Raw genomic sequence first — 16,146 nt, forward strand, 5'->3', positions numbered from 1 at the left:
ACATAAATGCAAATGTTAAACCATTAATGAACAGCCATAATTTTTTCCTGTATCTAAAATAACATTTTAAATTGCCTGACAATTAACAAATCTTACACATAAATGCAGGTCAAAGTAAAAAGAGTAGTCTATTTTCTTTTTAAAGCAGATAGACAATAGAAATCACTCGATCAGGAATCAACACTGGAGTATAGATCCAGTCCAGTGAATATTTTGGGATCACTGGATCTAGGTGTACACTACCTGTCTTTGAAAAGCCACTCCCCCAGTGAGGTCCAGTGCTATTGCCTTTGCCTCATGTCTAAAGCATCTTTGTTTTGTTTCAGCTGGCAGGGTTCATCTACGCCTGTTATGTTGTGAAATGTATAACTGAAGAAGAGGACAGCTGTAAGTATTAAAGCTCTATTCACTTTCTTTCAAGTTCAAAGCCTCTTCCTTTCTGCCTCCTGCTTAGCTTTCCTCCTTCTCAGACAATGTCCCCAACACATCATTAGAACAGGGAATAAACCTTTTGTACCATCAGGCTAAAGAATTTTTCATGAAAGTTTCCTATATTGAAGAAATGGAGAAGCGTTCATTATGAAAACCTTTTTTCCCCTTTACTGAAAGGTATTTTTAAAGTCTATTTCTCTTTTAACAGTTTTAGCAGAGAAAATAGAGGAGAGATTGAAGATGCAAATGATTGTAAAATGTGGTTAACTTGACTGTTTTCTCTTATTAAACATTTATTGGGTATTGTAACTTATCAGTTTTAGCCAGAACTACAAATCACAGCAATTTGCAATAGACAAAGGGATTAATTCAAGAAATTTGGGAAATCAAATGTTGATATTTCCTTTCTGTTCCTACAATTTGATACAAATAGCTATAACTCTATGTCAGAGTCTCAGTATTGAATCTTAATGCATGATTGAGTAGCTAGAAGGTGACTCTTACAGAACTGTAAGTGACTCCATCATCTTCTGCTCTTCTAAAAATGATAGATAGAAGATTTTACTTTTTCCTTGCCACATAAGAATCTTAATAGGAGGATTGAATAAGTACCTCTATTTTCCTGTGTTCTGTCAGGGATACTTGCCCATGCAGCTATATTTATATTTATTGTGACAAGAACTCAGAATTAGATATCATTTCTCATGGTTTCCAAAAATATGGTGACTGGGATTTTGAAAAAGGAGGTGGGTAGTTGAAAAGGCAAGTATCCATTTATCTGTTATAGGATGTTTGAAGTAGGTATCCAAAGAGGATATGCTTCTTTTCCACTTTCTAATCATGCTAAAAAAGACAAGGCACTGTCAGGTAACTAATTTGGAGGACACACTTTTTCAATCATACTAATACATGATGTAAAATCAGAAATACACAGTACATGGATTATGTTACTTATTAAGTGTGTAAAAGCAAATAGTGGCCCTCTCACTAAATAAGCATTTATAAAACACTCCTCAAAGCATCATGTGCCCTGTCAGGTGTGGAGATTTTTCACATGTGTAATACATAATCTTTTACTTCTAGGAGCTTGTCATCTCATAGGGAAAAGCTAACATGTTAACAAATAAGTATAATAAAACTCTGCAGAATGTATAATGGGAGGAGATAAGCTCAAGAAAAGCTTCATAGAGAAGGACACTTTTGAGCTTGCTCTTGAAAGATGACTAGGTATTTGTTGGGTAGCTGATGTGGAAGTAGGCAATCCCAGGCAAAAGGTGAAAAAGCACCAAAGCATATCACAGCCTGCCTTGCTGGGAACAAGCCACCAGATTTATGTGGCCTAATTTTGTTGTGCTAGAAGCAGCACTCAGAGAAGATTGAAGAAGAGCATGAATGAAAAAGTAGCAAAATGGTTATGACAGAGTACGGAGTTCGGACTTTATTTTGGAAAACATGATGGCAAATGAATTGTCAGGTAATTAATAAAAGAGGAATGACAATCAAAAACGATATTAGTGTAGGGGAGGGAAAGCTTAGAGAGAGGAAGACTAGTGAGAACATCATGAAAATGACTGAGATAAGATAGAAGGGTCTGGACTTAGAACAGTAGTGGAGATGGGGAGCATGGATATATATGTGTATATATTATACATACATACATACCTGTGAAACCTGTTAAAATAGACTGATTAATGGGCTATGGATGAGTACTATGTAAGGACAAGGAAGATAATAGTAGATTCCTAGATTTCTGGAATGAGTAAATGGATAGAAGGAAATGGGATTTGAAGGAATGTGGATTTAACAATTGTTTCAGTCTGGAAAGTTGAATTTGAGGTGCCTAATGAATATACGAGTGTTTGTCTTATGCACAATAGATTTATCCAAAGATTAGGAAATGTAAGCAATATATGGATTTTAAAATGCATGAACTACAGAGATTATGTAAGTTCATTCACATATTACCATTCAGTGTATTTTGCTAAATTCCGATGAAAGCAAAGTCTCCAGACTTAATTTCATATGGGAGTTGAACTTTGCCTAGACTATAATGTTTGAGTTCATTTCACAGTGATGCCAGTGTATTTTGATCTTCAGAAAATACTGACACATCAAGCCTCTCAGACATATAGTCGGTATCTCTCTAGAAGAGTATCTACCAAAGGGGATGCCAGAAATGCAAGTTCTATGAGATATACAGCTCAAAAAAGATGGCAAAGCCAAGTATGCTTGATCCCCAAAATTCAGAATGTGCATTTACATATTAACACCTCTGAGCGTATTGCATAAAGATGTTCCCTTTATTCTAATCCACAATTCTGTTTTAACTATATTATGTTGAGTGAAGGATGGTAAGGGTAGCAGTAGATCAAATAGAGAAGCTGTAAAGGCTTTACTATCCTTATAATTCCCTGGAAAAACACAGACCCCTAAGGAAGAGCACCAAGGGTGGGTCAAGAGCCAGAGAGAGAGAGCAGAACTGTGGGTAAACACCATTATTGTGACTTCCATAGGAAGCAACTGTCAAGGCAAGACAAACAGGCTTAGGATTGGCTAGTTCAGCTTGCAAGTAGCATCCTGTGAAATTCAAGATCACTAGGACAGTCAGAAGGCAGGCTTTGGGGTCATCTAAGTCCTCAGAGGTTTTGGGTGAGACAGGGTTTCCTTGGAACATCGTGATCATTTTGTGAAAATGACAGAAATTTAAACACGGCTAATATACGTTTCCCAAATATTTCAACACAAACTTTTTCCAAGAGAAGTCTTATTGTTCCAAAGAGTGAGAATCCCAGGGATTTATTTTAAGAAAATATACGTAGATCAAGTTTTGGACAAAACCATGTAAAGGGGATTTGAAGGAGCTTTGAAGTCACGAATATCTTTTGGATATTTCAAACATCTAATAAATTTTTCCAAAGACTCATAAAATAATGCATTTGTCTTTACATATATTTGGACCTCAGCCCCTATCTTTCTTTAATCAAAATTAATAAGCAAAGTGCCCAAAGACAAGTTTTCTAATTTTAGTATTTTTGCTCATGGGCAAGATAGGAACTACTTTTGGATACTTACCTTAGTCACTCATTGGATGACTAACAGCTGGCCTGTTCTCCATCCAGTGGCCTTGGGTGACTTCCACGTAGGTTCATTTACTTATTCATCACACACAGCAGACAATTATGAGTGAATTACCTTTGTCCTGGTGACTTTTCTGTACATTCACATACAGACCCTGCCTGGAACATATTACTTCCAATGCTCAAGAGTCAAAAAGGTTTGAAATTTCTCTCCAATTTTTGGTAATTATAATATAATGAAAATTATTTTGATCATTTAAAAGTATTCTGACTTAGTGAAAGCAAAAAAAGTAAAAGTGCTCTAAGGAAGTAAGCCCAGAAGCATGGGAGAAGTTCAACGTGTTTGTCAACACACAAGGAATCTCTGTGTCTGCTTTTACCTGCTTTGGATTCACATGAAGCATCCTGATTGGGATAGGAGATGATGCTGGCAAACTGCCTAGCATATTAGTTAAGTTTCCACTCCTAAGAGCCTGGTGAAAAACACGGGAGAGATTGGTTCTGTTTGGTGCTGAGGATGGACTGTGGAAGTAAGACCCTAGTTATGACAACTGGAACAATAAAGTTTACCTGAGCACAATGTGAATCTGACCAGCTATGTACTCAGTTTTGATACTTCAGGTCTGAGCAGCAAGTGTATCCAGGGATCTCAGAGGCAGAAGCTTCCAGAGAGCTATGGAAAGGATTCAAGGTCCATGAGCAGAGATGCCACAAAATAGCAATAAATCATAATTGAACTATGGGAGTTGACTGCAGGAACATCAAATGTCTGAAAAGGTTTTTTTTTTCTGTATTTCACCTTATAAACAGTATCTCGTTTACTTTTCTAAAGCTGAGTTTGATTACTACTTCTACAAACCTTTAATGCAAAGTTGTGGTTTTTTCCCCAGTGAAAAAGCCCAGACCTTGAAGTATACATTTCTGACCCTTTAGTTACCTAAGCTGGAGCCATAGTCCAACAGGGTGGCTGACTGTGCTGACTCACAGGGCTCCACTGCCATCTGCTGTGCCTACCAGGAGAAAACACCAATGCTCTGAACAGAGATGCCAAATGAAAAGTTGGGGCACCCCTGCCCCCATGTAGGATTCAGTGAGTTGCCTAGGGCTGCAATAAAAAATTAAAAATTAAAAAAAAAAAACAGGCTACAGAGACTTAAACAGCAGAAGTTGTTACAGTTCTCACAGTTCTGGAGGCTAGAATTCTAGGATCAAGATGTTGGCAGGTTAGTTTTTTCTGAAGCCTTTCTCCTTACCTCACAGATGGTTCTCACTACATGGGTCTTCCCAGGGTGTGGGTGCTCCACCCCTATCACTCTTCCTCTTCTTGTATGGACACCAACCCTGTTGAATGAGGGTCCCATCCTTATAACCTCACTCAACATTAATTCCCTCTTTTATTTATATTTTAAATAATTCCTTATTAATGTAATTTCACATTACAACATGATATAAGCTTCAAGTGTACATGATTACAAACCAATATCTGTATATAGCACCTTCCAATTGCTTTTTTTATATGTATAAAGTTTTTTTTTATTTTTTATTTATACAATAGCTGGGGTACAGGACAGAGGCGTGGGAGGGTGAGAGGATTCTCCAGAGACAGAGTGAGGAGAAGAACAGGCAGACAGACCAAAAGCACTGCTGAGGGGAGCAGCGGGCATGACACATGACAGGAGAGGTCTGCTGCACCACCGCCGGGAATCGAACCCGCTCTGCAGAGGCTGCAAACAGCTTCACAGTGCTGCGCTCAACCCACTGCACCACCGGGGAGGCCTTGCATTCCAATTGCTTTTATTTTTTTTTTTTATTTTTTTTTTTTATTTTTTTTTTTTATTTATACAAGCACTGGGTACAGTCAGAAGCGCGGGAGGGTGAGAGAATTCACCAGAGCCAGAGCAGGGAGCAGAGCAGGCAGAAGGACCGAAGTACACTGCTGAGGGGAGCAGCGGGCAGCAGGGGAGGTCTGTGCGCCATGTGGGACCCTCCTCCGGTGGCCGGGGAGCAGCCGGGGATCGAACCGGCGCTGCAGAGGCCGCGGGCAGCTTCGCAACCCAGCGCTCAACCGCTGCGCCACCGGGGAGGCCCTCCAATTGCTTTTAAAGATCCTATGTCCAAATAAAATTATTCTGGGGATTAAGCCTGCAACATACAAATTTGGCAAGAGGACACAATAAATTCCATAACTTTCTATAGTGACACATGCACGCATGCACGTGCACACACACACACACACACACACACCATGTGGCTCCAAGATGTTAGAAATATCTGTGAGGCACAGAGCAGGATATCTGCAGCTTGCTGGCCCATCAAATCCTGGGTAAGAGACTCCAGCTGTACAGTTCCTGTCTCAGGCTCTGGGCCTGCTGCCCCCAGGCAGGAGTTCCTGCTGTGGGGTGGGGGAGTAGCTCCTCACCTGAAAAAAAAAGCTGGGACCCATAACCAGAGGGTGTGCCTTGACACTTGAACCCCCACTTGAGTGGGAACAACCATCAGAACATACTTGTATACATTTGTTCATGAAAAGGCAGTGATATGTCTTCAGAGCAAAGACTCTCCCGGGGAGAGCCAGCTACCTCACTGAGCTACTCTGTGGCAAGGCTTTTCACTGCATCATTCCTCGCCAGCCATGCTGAGTTTTCCTTATGACCTTCAGTCTTTTCTTCTCCCATCTCCTTGTTCTCTTTTACACTATTTTGTGAAAAAAATGAAATGTTCCTAGATTCCTGGTCTGGAGTGCCTTTTATTACATATGTAGCTCTTCTCTCATGTAATCCTCAGCTCTTCCACAACACAGCCGGATGTCCATTTACAGCGAGAGAACTAAGAGCTAATCTCTCTGCTTCATTTGCATTGTTAGATGTGACAATTAAAGGAAGACAGGCAGCCATGGAAACTTTCACTAATCTCTACTGAAAAATAGATCCTCATGTGATTTCCCAGTTTTTACTATGTTTTCTTATAAACCTTTGGCTTAATAGTTGAACTAAATCTAAATATCAGTCCTCTGGAAAACGGGTCCATTTCTAACTAGGCTCTATCTTTCTTCTAAAAGAATATTCACTGTATTTGCAAATGTTATTAAATATTCAAACCATCTGAGGAAAGATATGGAATGTCATTTTAAAAATTAAATATCCCAAAGGGACTAATTTTGAAAAAATATTGAAAATGAAGTCTAGATGTTTAAACATGTAATTACACATATGCAGACATCCACCCAAATGCACCCAAATATATAAAAACCTGTGCTGGATTTTCCAAAATCAACTGGCCTTGGGATAAAAGTCAGCATCGATTTATAGAATCTTTCATTTGAAAAGCAAACCACAGGAAATTATTCACTTCTCTGAGGCTAATAATTTTCTATTATTTCTGTTTGATTTTTTCTTCTAAAGCCTGCTGGCCTACACTTCTGTGTATTGAACTCCATCCTGTGTGTTTTGATCATTTTTTTCCAGTTTTTCAGGATCATTGAGTTTGGCTGCAATTCTCTGAGCACATCACACATTCCCACCTACTGTGACAGGAGAGGTGTGAGCAGGGGCAGTATTCATACTTTCCAAAATATTTGTTTCTCCCTGTTTATAAAGAAATGTAAGTTTACTCTAGAAAGTACGGGAAATGACAACAAAATGAAGAAAATTAGAATGAATTCACAACTCTGAATCCTGGTTCTCAGCTAACATTTCAGAGTATTATGTCTCCTGTCTTCCTGTCTTTATTCCTCCAGCATCTCTGCATCTATCCATCCTTCCATCCACCCACCCATTTATCCATCCATCCATCCACCCATTCATCCATCCATCATTCTTTCTATCTGGTTGTTAGGATCATACTATATATTCCGTTTTGTTACATGAGCTTTCTCTCTTGTCATTTATAAATCAAATGTACCCTAAGGGGTGAACAATTAGCAATTCTGAAAAAGTGGCACATTCTGGGAGCCAGGTTGACAGGTAGAATTATGAGAATAATAAGTCTATTTTCCTTTTCAAGTTTTATTTTCAAGCAGTCAAATGAAAGAGTAATGTTTGTATATTTTTGCTTTATCATCTCTTTATAGCATTTGTTTTGTGACTTTGAAGGTGACTAAAATAATCTTGTCCATAGCTACCAGCCCCCCCCAAAGCCAAAACTTGCTATTTCATTCCCCATCTCTGAACAGAATCAAGTATTATTGAGCCAGGAGCACCAGACTTTGAAAGCTACTAATCTCCAGCTATGCTTAGCTGATTCATAGTGGGGCCAGGGTAAGGATGTCCATTTCTCCTTCCCCACATCCCCAAAGGGAGCTCTGCACTTACTTAATTTTATGACTTTTGATTCTGCTGAAGACTTCCTTAGAACTAAGAATACTGCAAGATTTTAATGATGGAAAACTACTGCCTACTGCTCTATTTCTAGACTTTAATTTTATAGACCCATAAAGATTAAATGACATGCCCAAGGTCACTGAGCTCACTCACGAACTTCTGACACCAATACAGCACATATTGACTCCTTCAGGGTGAAACACTATTAGGACCACACCTGTAGTGAACACTGCTGTGCCCCCAGCAACTAGCATGCCCCCTACCTGGGGAACAACTCTGTATCTGGCTAAAAAATGAATTAATCAATCAGCTCCCCGCAAACATTTCTTGAGTTATATAGGAATTTCTAAGGAAATGTGACATTTCCTTAGATTCCAGTTTACTTTAAGAAAATGGATAACTAGAATAGAGCACCTTTTCACATTTCTAAACAAATGGAATTGAAGGGAAACAAGACATGTTCCCATGTGTAAAAATAAATGTCTGAACATATGATCAACATCTAAAACAAATGCCTACATATACATGTGCCTCCTGTTAATCACGTGCAAGCTCATATCAATAACAACAGCATTTCCTAACTGTGAGACACACATTTCATACATTGTTTTCCAAAAATGAGCTAGCTCAGGCCTTTTTCAGCCTATTGTGAAATTGCTCTCTCTTGTGGCCACTGGAGAGAAAAGCTATCAATTTGATTTTAAATTTGGATATTGAGGTCAAAGTTGAGTCTGATTCCTCAATAATATTTCAATACTTCTTATTTTCTACTTTTTTCGTAATGTCACCTTTATTATGCTATATGCTTTTTCACACATGTGCACGCATTCACACATACTCTGATCATCTTAAATACATTTAATGTTCCTGAGTTGAAATAGGAGAAAGAAATTGATTCACTCTCCATCTTCCATTGATTGAAAATAATCAAGACTTTGTTTCTGAAGACTCATTGCAGAGATTAGAAAAGGAAGACCTTTGAGTGGGGTGTCACAAAGGAGTTGTTTTATGCAGACAGCATTTTTTACTGGGTAAACTGAAGACTATTCAGATTGTCTTAATCAGCCTCAAAAGAAAAGGAATCCAGAGCTTGTGAATGGAAGGAGAAGTGGTGATGTTTACATATATGATTAAAAGAAAAATCTTCCAATTTGATTATCCTGCTTCTTCCAGCTCTGCAGATAACCGGTCCCCCTGTAATGGGTGTTCTGTATTTGCTCCAGCGTCTCTCTCTATTCTCTCATTGATAATGACATGACAAAGAAAGCAGCTAAGTGACAGAAAAAAACAGGATGCTTTTAGCACCCGAATGTAGGTATACATGCTCACAAAATAAAGTTACCGAGATCCTTTAGTGCCATCTGAAGAACAAACGAGAATAAGACAAAGAGCTGGCATGGGAAACAAAATTCTAAAAGTCCTCCAAAGCAGAGACATGTTAAGAAGAAAGCACATTCAAAGTTAGTCTTTTGATAAATGATGTTGGCCAGTGCCCACTTCATTAAGTCCAGTTGCACGTTAGTTGTTGAAGAGGAATCTAATAGAAACAGATGGCTGGGCCAAGCTATCTCCTTCTTAGCAGCAGGAGGACTAAAAAACACTGCATCTCTAAGGATGGCCACCAGGTATGCGGAACGAAAACATCTGAGCGGAGCCGCCTTACATGTAGTAGCTACTGAAAGAGCTTCTTGTAAATAAGCAAGCACCGGGGCCACCAACATTGCAGTGTGACATTTAAATGAGGCTGCTCCAGCAGCAGAGACTTGGGGAGTCCTCCGTGAGGATTGGCTGGTATTGTGTGGCAGGGAGTGAAAGAGAAACAAACTTAAAGCTCACAGGAGGTGAGGTTTGTTTAAATAATAGAAAGTAATTAGGCTGAAGACAAAAATCAGTGATGGCATTTTATAATTACAATTAATTTAAAGGTTAATTTCCTTTGGTGCTAAAATCTTATTTAAAACATTTACCAGGAAAGGAAATTAGGATGTTACTATCAAGAGGCATCGAGTGCTTCTGGGAATCCATGCCTATTATCACTTGAAAATTAGGTTAGGCCCAAGGTGGGAATTTCGATTCATTTTTGTGGATAATAGAGGGTGGTCAGGCCTCAGAGTCAGCAGACTTGGCTGGGCGGGCAGTGCAAGATTTGCATTTGTTTGTTTGTTTGTTTGTTTGTTTGTTTATAGGATTAATTGCAAATGTTTCCAACAAAGGAGTCTAGTTTATACATGAGCAGTCCTGACACAAAAAGAAAATTGGATATGGATTGCTGCCTTTGTAACTAATGAAGTTGATGTTAAAGGAATTCCCAAGAGCGGGAAGGGGAGCGAAACACAGTTGCACATCCGCACACCTTCATCACTGAAGGAGGCTGAATGGGCAACAGTATTTCTGTGGGCTCCAAACCAGCCAATCCAATTCCTCTCTCCCAAGCCTCACCTTTTCTTAAGCCCCACCTTTTCTTCACTCTGTTTTCCAATTGGGAACCGTCTCCCCTCAGCTTCCAGGTGCGTTCTAAGTGACTTTGTTATAGCATTGATGAGGGAAAATAATCCCGCTGATGCTGAACAAAACGACATTATTTGAGAAACTGGTTTTGGTATATCTTGTTTTACTTAAAGTTTCAATTTCCAAGATTCTATCAAAATGTTAAATGAGACCCTCCTATATGTATGTATGTCTAAATACACATACCTCTTTGAGCTCTCATACACTTTCAGCAGCTTAATCTTCCTGGAAACTTGTTCAGTAAAAGCAATGCATAAAAGGAACAACCAGAGGGAAATAACTCCTTTGCACTAATTTTTCTCAATTACTATACCTTTGCAGATTTGCCCATTTTAAGTATTTTATTGCTATCATTGGGGTTTAAACAAGTCCCAGAATAGGGAATTGTGCAGAATCATAGAGCTATGAATAATAGGAGTTGTCACCTCCTTTAATCCCCAAATTTTACAGTGGAGGACAGGAGCACTTGAATTGACTTGCTTCAAGTCAAGTGATCAGATAGAGGCACATGGAAGCAGAAGGTCAGGAGAGACCTTTTCTTTCACGGAGGAAGTAGAGGTAAGAGTCTTTGGACACATATTTACTGGTTAACTCCTCTGTGTGTGTTAGGCACTAGACAAGAGGCAGGGAAGTGAGTAAATGCTCTTTGCCTTCATGGTGATCACAGTCCAGCGTACAGACACATGGGGAAAGAGGCTTAATTGGGTGAGACTTCAGACAGGGAGAGTAGAGGGTGTGGTGGGAATGCACCCTGGAGCATCATCCAGTTAAGACGAAGAGGAAATTCTTCCCTAAGGAAATGACATTTCAGCTGAAGCTCAAAGGGTGAATCAGAGAGATGTGCAGGATTTAGCAGAAATAGGTATACCTTTTTGAAAAAGGATGACTTTTTTGATCCATTTTGAGTGAATGTACACCATAATTCACACAGGAATAATCTTAAGTGTCTTTAATGAGCTCAATATAGCAAATCTAGTTTCAGTGCTCCCAAATATCAATAAAATTGTTAGAGTAACCACTGGACATTTCTCTCTCCTGAAACTGCTATGTCAGTTTAAAAATCTTATCCAATGAATTTCAAGCTACTATGTGTGTGAATGAACATTCCTTTTTGTTACATACCCGAGATCCATACATCTATTTTGGATCACATACTGTATTTCTGCATTACTCTTTTAATTCATAGTAACTTTTCATGTTATAGAATTGATTTTTGAACACAAACTAAATTTTAAAAAAGACTGAAAAGACAAAAAAATAAATAAAACAAAAACAAAAATAGAAAGATGACTCATTTAGCCTTAGGAGCTTTGTGATTTTCCTTTCTGGAGGCTGAAAAATGACTGTTAAATGTTAGGGAATATCACAGGGTGAGCAATATTTGGGTGATTATAGCATGAATGCTTTATTTTTTATTTCTTTAAATATCCATGCATTGATGTCTCATACCCTAATTAAAACCACTGCATTTAAATGGGTTGTGCATGCTAAATATGTTGTAGATGTTGGCAGGGAAAAGATGTTAGCTGGGAAAAGATATAGCCAATCATGTCTAACTCACCTACAGATTGTAATAAAGCTCTGTCCGATTTCAGCTGAAAGGCATGCCATGTATAATTGAAAGCAACTCTAATAGAGGAGGCCAAAACAAAGACTGGTGAATCTAATCCATCCAAATGGATTAAAAACACCTTTAAGGTGATGTTTACTAGTTATTTCATCATACTCGGCATGCTTCTTCATATCTATAGAAAATATTAGACATATGTTAACCATAGGTGTATGGTCTCCGTGTCTTTACTCATTTAGGCCATTGAATATTTCCTTTTTGCTACATACTTGCCAAAGGCTCATAGACCACATACCATGTTGATGTTGATAATAGCTTTTTTCTGTCCTTTCAGATAATATACAAGTTTACTTCAAATAAAAGTATTTGAAAGATGGAAACTCAGGTTTTTTTTAATATAAAATATCTTGGGCCTCCCCGGTGGCGCAGCGGTTGAGCGCTGGGTTGCAAGGCTGCCCGCGGCCTCTGCAGCGCCGGTTCGATCCCCGGCTGCTCCCCGGCCACCGGAGGAGGGTCCTACATGGTGCGCAGACCTCTCCTGCCACCCGCTGCTCCCCTCAGCAGTGTACTTCAGTCCTTCTGCCTGCTCTGCTCCCCGCTCTGGCTCTGGTGAATTCTCTCACCCTCCCGCGCTTCTGACTGTACCCAGTGCATGTATGAACAAAACAAACAAACAAATAAAATAAATAAATAAATAAATAAATAAATAAATAAATAAATAAATAAATAAAAACATGCCTCTATAAAAAAAATAAATTAATTAAATTAAATTAAAATATAAAATATCTTCTCTTTCGTTCTGCATTATGTTACCCAGGCTAGTCTTATTGCTTGTCAGACCACAGTTAACTGACTAAGTGGGCTTTGGAAGGGTTTCCATAGACCTACCTCTTCTCACCTTAGCTTCTGCTGATGACTTCTACACTTACTCATTACACACAGAATTCTAGTAAATTCTAATACAAAGTTCTCTTCTTTGAGCCTTATCTCCATCTGTTCTCCTCTGCTGGAAAATTTTCATCCTCTCAGAAAAGAACATGAATTTGAATTTTAAAACATAATTCAAATCATTCTCTTTGTATATTCCCTTTCAAATAGATAGGACATCCAAAATCTATCCACAATCTATCTTTAATATACAGGCATATAAGTATTACATACAGGACACTTGATTCTCCCAATAACCCTTTGAAGTTGGAATTGCTTATTATCCCCACTTCACAGAGGCTCAAAGCAATTGTAACCTGCTGCTGGTCTGACACTGGGAAAAAGTAAAGACACAACCTGAGTCCAGGTCTTCTGACCCCAAAGCCCTCAATCTTTATACCACTTCACAGCCTCCCCATGATGTGTCCAGGGGTGGCATTATATTATTAGAAGACTATTCAAGAGTAGGATCCTGGTCTAAATCTCACCAGAGATATTGGCTCTCTGAGAACTGGCAGAAATAAGTAAGAGCAAAAAGACAAAGCAATTTATCAAGCAGAATGCATATTTCGTTTTTTAAGATTTTAGGACCAAAAGTATAAAGTGGTTGCTCAAACTATTTCTAACAATAAAATAGTTCATTTCTTCTGATACCATTGGAATGATTACTGTTCACATTCTTATTTTAGCATATGTAAGTGTGTTATCAAATGAAAAATATTGCAGAAAGTAATCATCAAAATCAACAAGTGACTATAAACCAGAGACACACTATGGGGGTGGGGGGATTAGGGAGGGGCAGGGAGAGGAAGAACTAGAGTCAAAATAAGGGGAGTGGGGTACAATTGTATGGGGAATATAACCAAAATGAAAATGCATACATTGTACAAAGATGAAAAATGATGTAAGAATTATATAAAATAAAATATTTTTAAAAAGAAAATGCATACATTGTGCAAAAATGAAAAATGATGTAAAAAAGATATTAAAAATAATTAAACTGTGGGGAAAAAAATTAAAAAAAGGAATTAGTGCTAATGTAAAATCTGAAAAACTTCCAACTATTGCTTATTTTCAGAAAGAAAAATTTTGATCCATGTAAGGTATTTATTTAAAATCATATGATCCCCGGGCCTCCCCGGTGGCGCAGCGGTTGAGCGCTGGGTTGCGAAGCTGCCCGTGACCTCTGCGGCGCCGGTTCGATCCCCGGCTGCTCCCCGGCCACCGGAGGAGGGTCCCACATGGCGCGCAGACCTCTCCTGCCGCCCGCTGCTCCCCTCAGCAGTGTACTTCGGTCCTTCTGCCTGCTCTGCACCCCGCTCTGGCTCTGGTGAATTCTCTCACCCTCCCGCGCTTCTGACTGTACCCAGTGCATGTATAAACAAACAAACAAACAAGTAAAATAAATAAATAAAGCATGCCTCTATAAAAAAAAAAAAAAAAAAAAAAAAAAAAAATAAAATCATATGATCCTAACATTGATTTGAAGAATAGACAGAAACAGTAAATAATTAAAATTAATAAATAATTATAAAAATGAAAAAAAAGAAAAATATTGCAGATCTGTTTCTGAGATAACTAAGAGAGAAACATAGAAAATCTATGAGAAAATAGATTTGCTGAACAAGGCTAGGAAGGGAAGCCTCTGCAGTGATTCAGCTAATAAGTTTCATTGCATTCTATGAGCGCTTCACCTGCCAGAAGCCTCTAGCATAACACTTTAGTGACCTTTCAGGCAACAAGGAGACAAAGTACCCCTACAAAGTGTTTTCCTAATCAGAAAACACACACAGAAAGTTCACTCGGGGATTTCAGAACAGACCTAATAGCTCAACCTTACACCCTCAGCCGAATCGCTACCACCAAGGAAGCCTGTGTGATGAAAGAGGGTTCTTTTGAACTGAGCCTATAGTCCGTTGTGTTCTAATTTTCTTTTGTGCAACCAGAGATAAGTACCCTTGGAATTCTTGCCCACTGAGATAATAGATATACACTCTGTTTTCATAGGCCCACTCAAATTCCTTAATGTCTTTCAATGAGTTCTAAATATTTAGGCTTAGCTTTCTATAAACTGCATTTTAAAATTTCCTGATGGTTTTTTCCAACTCTGTCTCTAAAAGTCTGTTGACTATTGGCCCTGTCATTATAAATCAAGGTACAATTGTGTATTACAATACCTCACTGCCAACATGTATTTAAAAAGGTAGTTTTGGTTTTGCTGAACTCTGCGTTCATGATTAAAAGGTTTAAATAAAAGCAAAACTCACAATAGGGAATGTATTTTAGCAAAGATTATTTATTCAAAAAGCATGTTTCCTCTTACTAAGTTCTAAATCCCACTGTTACTAATGTCATTAAAACATAGTGATTAAACTGATATGGCAGTTTACTAATTTAAAATAATTGTAGCTCCATAGGTCAGTAAATGCAAACATACCCATGTTATAGATAGGAAAACTGAGGCAAAGAGAAAAATACCATAACTGCAAAGAAAATGGTAACATTCTTGAGTTGTCTTCAGAGGACCAAAGGCAAATTCCTCCAAAAGAAGCAAAGATTAAACAAGGGCAGATTTTATTTTGTCACCTCCTTCCCAGTTGCATATTTCCGTTTAGGATCCGATGAAATGACCAGAAAGAAAACAATGTTTTTCCTACCAGTAATGAAGATTTTCAACATTTCCCCAATTTGCCTTATACCAACTACAGATTCATTTCTCTCTTCCCAAGTGTTTTCTGACTCCTGCACTTATGTGTGTATCTCAAATACTATTTCCAAAATGAAGCCAAATACAAACCCCCTCCTGACATTCTTTCTTTGTGCTATGAAAGGCAACATTTTCTATCCAAAACATTTCTAGGAATCAACTTTGAATCTTGCCTTTTCTTCCCCTTCCCCTATATTCAAAGCTTGGCATGTCCTATGTTTTCTCTTTTTCTATTTATCTCGCATCCATTGTTATCCATCCTTTCTCATTCTCCTCATTCTAATTCAGGCCTCAGCCACTCCTCTGTCTTTCACATTTTCTGATAAGCATGGAAATAACATAGACAATATGCCAAGTGGATATAAAGAAAACATCCCTCCTTACTTGGAAAATATCACTATTGTCAGAATTATACAAGATGGGACTGAGAATATAAATGCTTCCCAAGAAAGGACTGCTTAAATGTTCATCTGCACAAGTTATCCGATAAAAAGGAATTGAACTAAACCTTGAAGGATGCTCACCTATCATCTCTGAAAGATTCATTACAGAAAACGAAGAGATGTCATCACTGTCAAATCCAGCACTGGTGGCTTTTGCTTCAAT

At 38.4% G+C, this 16,146-nt stretch overlaps 1 protein-coding gene across 5 annotated transcripts in view; it reads left to right on the forward strand.

Moving 5' to 3' along the window:
• The window catches only part of NKAIN2 (sodium/potassium transporting ATPase interacting 2), an 899,800-nt gene that overhangs the window by 873,017 nt on the left and 10,637 nt on the right, over nucleotides 1-16,146 (forward strand). For all 5 annotated transcript variants that reach the window (XM_054697800.1, XM_054697797.1, XM_054697798.1 and 2 more), the window contains exon 5: nucleotides 327-387. In XM_054697800.1, the coding sequence (XP_054553775.1) occupies nucleotides 327-387 (61 nt within the window). The remainder of the gene's footprint in view (nucleotides 1-326; nucleotides 388-16,146) is intronic.

The sequence above is a fragment of the Talpa occidentalis genome, unplaced genomic scaffold (assembly GCF_014898055.3).
Source record: "Talpa occidentalis isolate TD23 unplaced genomic scaffold, MPIMG_talOcc4v2.1 talOcc4.2, whole genome shotgun sequence".
NCBI lineage: Eukaryota > Metazoa > Chordata > Mammalia > Eulipotyphla > Talpidae > Talpa > Talpa occidentalis.